This window comes from Diprion similis, chromosome 11 (genome assembly GCF_021155765.1).
Source record: "Diprion similis isolate iyDipSimi1 chromosome 11, iyDipSimi1.1, whole genome shotgun sequence".
Classification (NCBI taxonomy): Eukaryota; Metazoa; Arthropoda; class Insecta; order Hymenoptera; family Diprionidae; genus Diprion; species Diprion similis.
The window spans coordinates 7,254,161-7,260,517 of record NC_060115.1 but is presented as its reverse complement, the minus strand read 5'-3'; the positions used below and the strand labels follow the sequence as shown (position 1 = coordinate 7,260,517).

The 6,357-nt window shown below is 39.1% G+C and overlaps 1 protein-coding gene across 1 annotated transcript; it reads left to right on the top strand.

Moving 5' to 3' along the window:
* Window positions 1-475: 475 nt before the first annotated feature.
* LOC124412757 (nose resistant to fluoxetine protein 6-like) lies at window positions 476-4,380 on the top strand. The gene is made up of 10 exons (XM_046892876.1): window positions 476-722; window positions 1,458-1,665; window positions 1,740-2,004; window positions 2,147-2,307; window positions 2,475-2,643; window positions 3,212-3,414; window positions 3,508-3,628; window positions 3,717-3,900; window positions 3,974-4,116; window positions 4,189-4,380. Exons 1-10 carry the CDS (start codon window positions 476-478, stop codon window positions 4,378-4,380), a joined length of 1,893 nt encoding a protein of 630 aa, XP_046748832.1.
* The last annotated feature ends 1,977 nt before the right edge of the window (window positions 4,381-6,357 follow it).

Below are 6,357 nucleotides of genomic sequence, written 5' to 3'. Positions count from 1 at the left end.
TGTATTCTTGAAATTTCATCTCTGGTGCCTACAATGAACATGTGTTTTGTTTGAACTGTGAGAAGATTCGGAAAGTATTGGGACCTGGTACGGTTAGTGTTAAACTGGATTTCAAAAGTCAACCTTTACAGAATGAAGGTTCGTTTACATTTTTACCAATACGTATAAGTTATAAAGCAATAACTGAAGGGCACTGGTGCCATACACGTGTAGTATATATCTATACCTAAATTATATATGTATACCTATGCCTGATGGTCATTGATAGTTATGTAAAAATGTGTATACTATAATCAGTGTCACATAATCAGGTTATGGCTATTGGAGCTTGATTGGAAATCTTGAAGGTCACTCATGAAACAGGTTTTTTTTTCTCCAACAACCAGGATGTGGGGATCCGTATGGAATCATAGAACTATGGATTAGCAACGTATCATTCAGTCGTACTACGATCCGTTAACTGTATAATTGCAGAATGTTCTCCTTCCGCAACGAACACTTGGCAGTACTGCTGTGTGCTTTTACCCAAAGTCTGGTTTTCGCATCTTTGAAAGATGATGCAAAGAAAACGGGGGCATCGTCAACAAATATTGACCGGTATTCACCAGCGGGATGGAAGAGAGTGATCGAATCTTTTGTACAATCATCCAAATCTACCTGCGTGGCTGAAGTTCTTGCGGTAACAGAAGCCACTGAATCCGGCCAGGAATGGACCACGCAAAGTAAGAATAAATTACATATTATTTGTGAGAGACTTTCTCGGAGTTTATGGGGAATTCAAATAGGTGATTGGCGAGAAGTCAACACGCGGCATCGAACAAATAAATTCCAATTGAAAGAATCTTACTCTTACTCTGAAGGCCTGCATCAAAATGAACGTAAATTCTTTGGCTTGGTAAGATAAGAAGTTTTGTATCTGGATATTCGTAAGTACCGTGATTGTCTTTGCTGTTAGAATTAGCAGTTGCACAAATCTGTTTGGCTTTACATGCGATCGCTGATGAAAGGTTCTCACCTATCAAGGTTTATTGCCATTAGAAAAGGTTAAGTATTGTCAGTCTCATGTATCTTGTTATCCATGTGTTCGAATATAACGGACGCAATACGCAGGTGTTGGAAATATTTCGGATACATCCGGTTGTAGAGGATATGTTATTTCAAATATTTCTGACAGATTTCTCGACTTGACACCTACATGTTCCAGTATTTCAATAATGACACTAATATCATAGGCTGGATGAAAATTTCGATCTCTGCTGTTTTTCAAGCATTACAGATGTAGGTATTGTACCTACAAATTTCAAACACTTTCATGGATTCTTAGGTACACGGTTTGTCAACATTTCTAGAGTGAAAAAAATTGTGTCAAACATGCGTTAAGTACCTGAAACTCAGTAACATTATTGAAATATTTTTGAGGGAAGCACTGCATGGTGTCGTTTATGTTGACTCTGCAGATATTTACACGAAATTCAGCGGAGTAAATGATACAATTTTCTCATCAGTTGGCTGCCAACTTTACTGTAACGAGACGCAAGCTGAGCGGATCATGAATGTCAGCCTCAGGAGCACACCGATAGTAAGCGACCTTGGATCCAGAGCTTCCGGAGCACCGTGCGCACAAGTGGAAGCCGGAGATTTCACTGTGGGAGAAATCGTGACGATGTGAGTTTACACGAAGAATACGGTCGGAAGACAACCCCGTGTGCTCTAGAGAATAACCAGTAAACGCATTCCAGAATCGTCATGCTGGCACTTATCGTATTTTCGATATTCTGCACTGTCTGCGATTTTGTGACAAGGCGCAGACCTGCAGAAGCGTCTACTGCAATGGAATTTTTTTCGAAATTTTCCTTGTATGAGCATACACTTGAAATGCTCCAAACAAAAGGGCTGCCTTCAATCCAAGGCATAAAAGTTTTAAGCATGGGCTGGGTTATGATTTTTCATCAGTTCTACATCTTACTTCTGGTACCAACGGTCAATCGGGCGCACTTCGAAAGAGTAAGTTGAACGTAAACCTCTCGATGACTAGGTCATACGAGTGAGGTATAAGATTAAGGAAGTCTAGTGAATAATTTCTAGTTAATAACAATGAATCAACGAGTAACGAGTCCTCCAGAGTTTGATCGCAATTATTCTACAGTGGCACAATTCATGGGCGTCTGTTCACGTTGGTGCGGCTGTGTTTGCTGTCGACACCTTTTTTGTAGTGAGCGGATTTTTATTGGCACGCTCATTTTTCATAGCAAGAAAAGCAGGAAAGCGTATTAATTGGAGGAGATTTTACCTTCATCGTTATTTTAGGTGAGTTTTCAAAACTTTATTGACCATTACAGTTTTACCACAAATTCGGTTTAACTTCCCGAACGCGAAAACTTTATTCAGTCTGCTGGTTTGAATGTAGCTGGGCACTATAGATCACGTATATCCATCGATCGCCTGTCCGGTGTGTATGAATTTTTTCTTTACAGAATGACCCCATGTTTAGCAGTCGCCATCTTGTTTTTTTCGTTTCTTGGACATCGCTTCGTGGACAGTCCCCTCTGGGGTCCTTATGTCACTGCAAACGCAGAGCAATGCCGTGACAATTGGTGGATCAATTTGTTGTACATTCAGAATTTTGTTAAGAAAGAGGAAATAGTAAGTAAATTTTCGTGATCACCGAATCGCACACTTATTGCACTACCAGTTTTCAATAATTGATCACTTTTTTGACGTATATTATCAATTCTCAGAATGTTGTTATGTCCTGTAACATTGATCTAATATTGTCATAAAGTAGGAAGTACAACAATACCCGCGACTAAGAAACGTCTAGAAGACGCTTCGAATAATGTATCTAGTTATGATTCGGGCATCTTTCATTGTCAGACATTTTTTGAGGGTCCGCGAAATTTTCCCATTAATCGGAGAGACCGCGGACTGAGAGAAATGCCACGCGCATTGACAAAGTGTTTGTTTTTACAACGACACCGAAATTTGACCCGCTGTGGCCATGCATTTTTTCCTTATCCTCACACATTTTTTCAGCCACTGGAAGATTCTCTCTTCGCGGTAAAATAATTTTAGAAGTGTGCATTATCTCTGTACGGGGACAAGGAGCAAAGTCTTTATAAAAAAGAATCAACGTACTCCCGATGTTGTATAGTTTTCACGTATTGGAGTGTATTTTATTATTACATTACCGTGAAATCATGCAAAATTTCAGTGTCTTTTACATACCTGGTACTTGGCTGCAGAAATGCAACTCTTTTGGATTTCATCGATTATTATGTATTCGCTCCATCGCTGGCCTAAACATGCTTTCCGATTATTTGGCTGCCTAATGCTCATCTCTGTTGTCATACCACCTCTTGTCGTAGCTACTGAAGGCTACTCCACTACATTTGTGAATTTTCGCGTCGAACAAGGGTAAGCCAATATTATAATATATTTATTTGTATAATGCTTATATAGCTTGTTTATCAAGCGGCAGGATCATTTTGATAATTATTTTTGCTTCAGGAAAATGATATCGAAAGACTGGTTCAACTTCCACACACCTACTTATAATCGAGGTTTTCCTTACTTCGTGGGAATCCTTTTGGGGTACGACGTGGTGAATAGAAAGCGGCACCTGACAAAAGTGATTCCAAGTAGTTCTTATCTATTCTGATTTAAATAGAACTTCATGACAGTTCGAGTCTGATTCGTTAAATACGTCGGCGTTTCAGGTGAACGCAGGGATCAGCTGGGCCGTAGCTTGTGTTCTTATGCTACTTTGTGTTGGGTCTACTCACTACGTTCACAACACTAAATACAACCTGGCATTGGAAACTGCATTTGCTCTGGCGTCGCGGCCGTTCTGGTCGATCGCCGTTGCTTGGATCATTTATGCGTCTACCGAGGGTTACGGAGGTTGGTAGATCCCATCAATTGATCGAAATAATATAAATGACGAAGCGTGAACGTGAATATACCTTAATTTCAGGGTCCGTAACCAGTTTCTTATCCTCGCCATTTTTTCAACCACTGGGTCGGATCTCGTATCAAGTTTTTCTGGTACACCCTTTGGTTCAAATGATGAGGCCGGTGGATGCGAGAACCCTCGCCTTTGTTACAAACTCAACAATCGTGAGTTAGAGCAGAACTTATTCAGTTGTTCATTCATGCAGCTCACACTAATAACAACAATACTATTTGCAGATCAGAGACTATTTGACGAATCTGGTACTATCAATAGGGCTGGGGTTCATTCTATTCCTATTCGTCGAAACCCTATTCGTTGTGCTGGAAAATATTCTCACCGATCGCGTATCAGAATCGAACCGAGCCTTACCGACAGAAGGGTTTGACAAGAAGACAAGGATTCCAAACAAAGCTGCGAAAGATAACTGATATTATTTTCTGTAATCTTCCGTTCAACCCGATGTTATACTGCTGCAAAATATTATCTACGTCGTTGCTACTGCTAGAAAGTTTCTATCGATTTTCGTTATTCTTCTCTTGTCCGTCGTTGTCGCCGAACGAAAAATAAAAACAGGAAAAAACTGCCACTTTTTCAACTGAGTTTGATTGTTATTTTTTGACGTCCCGAGCAAAGTCAATGAGTGCCTATTTTGTAACAGGTAATACGCTAGTGACATAACGAACCGAGAACCTGTATGAACCAGAGATAATAAACATACATGTTTGCGAAAGCTGATTTTAAACTATCAAATAAATACTTATATACACCGTATATATTTATCCGTTGCAATTTATAAATTACTCTTCAGAAATTTGTGGAGCGCTACGTATCAACAAATCGATGAAAATTACCAGAGGTGCTCAAGTTTGTAATGTAACGAATAAATGAATAATAATGCAAAAACACTGGCGAAATAATCGCTGCTCAAAGGTGACTATAAAGAAACTTTCGCAAGAATAAATTGCGAGTGTTTTAGATATGCTTTTATCGCCTACGAAAGATTCAATTTATTTAGGAGAATGTAAACGATACACGCACGCGAGTATATTCGGTTGACATCATTTGACATTCATGCTTGCGTCGTTTCATCTTTGCGAACATATTCCTTCCGCGGGAAGTCTCGACTTTTGAATCTCACAGAATGGAATTATCCGTCATTTGAACATCTGAAAAGAATGGCTATTTATGTGGCATACCCGTAAGCCGCCTGTTTTTTTGGCAAGGATAAAGATTTCAGGACGAGCTGACGACGAGCTGACGACGAGCCGGAAGTGAGTACTGAAATTATCCGAGCCAAAAAACGGTTTACGGGCATGCCACATGCAATATTTTCAACGGAATGGGTATTAAAAAGCAGAACGAAGAGTAAGGTCATGTCGCGATCTGTTCGACGAAGCTACTTCATTCGGCAGTTTGGGATGCGCACTTCCAACTGCGGAATAAAGACTGTATTCCGCAACTTTGTTCTCTGCCGTATAAAGCGTCACTTTACGGAACAAAAACTGCCACAAAAAGTATACTCTTCCATGCCCATGCTGTAAAAAAGAACTTGGATTACGATTTTTCGTATTCATCAGTTATCAGCGAATAACAAAGAGCGTGATTGTGAAGTGAGAAGCGAGACGATGTAATCTGTATTGTGGTTTGTGTTTAATTTCAATGGAAGGAAGTATATGTTTATACTTTTGAACAAATGTTCTGCAAGTTACTGATTAGAATGAAAATCGCTTGATATACCGAGATAAAAAAGAGAGTATCAGTGAAAATTTTACAATAAAAATTGTATTTTTTGGTTATTTTACGTGATATTGTCTACTTCAAAAGAAAACGACAAAATTGAAGTAAGAATCACATCGTCAGCTATCGAGTCAACTATTGCAAAGGTGTGCAAAACATGGAACCAAACACTTGATTCGTTAATTTGTGTGTTACGCTATTTCTGTGTTACCTATCGTCACCGTGTAAACGTAGATAATCTGCGCTGACGATAGCCGACCGTGCGACATATTAAACCGCCGCGCCGCGCTATCCCACTCTTTTGGAGTGATGAAAAAAATGTACCCCATTCGATCTCCATATTCAAATTTTGACTGTTCATTCAGAATTGAAATGGGAAAACGAAGATATGTTTTCAAAATTTCAAGTTGCTGAGTTGACGATGAAAATAGCGAATGAAATTTATAAACAAACTGATAATTATTCAATGATGTCAAACCCAAATTTGAAATACATCACAACATAGAATGACTCGAGATCTTCAGAACAGGTCTGTTGCAGTTGTTGTACGACCAACGGATTCGAAAATACAGCATTTTGAATTTTTGTATGCGCGAAATTTTTTGCGATTTTCTGCAATTTTCAACCATGCATATCTTCTTCATGAAAAACCATAAATTTTTTTTTTC

Excerpts from the sequence above, each read along its gene's own strand:
- LOC124412757 (XM_046892876.1), top strand. The coding sequence starts at position 476 with ATGTTCTCCTTCCGCAACGAACACTTGGCAGTACTGCTGTGTGCTTTT. Across the intron at positions 2,644-3,211 it reads TTGTTAAGAAAGAGGAAATA|TGTCTTTTACATACCTGGTA; the intron begins GTAAGTAAATTT and ends GCAAAATTTCAG. Across the intron at positions 3,629-3,716 it reads GAAAGCGGCACCTGACAAAA|GTGAACGCAGGGATCAGCTG; the intron begins GTGATTCCAAGT and ends TCGGCGTTTCAG.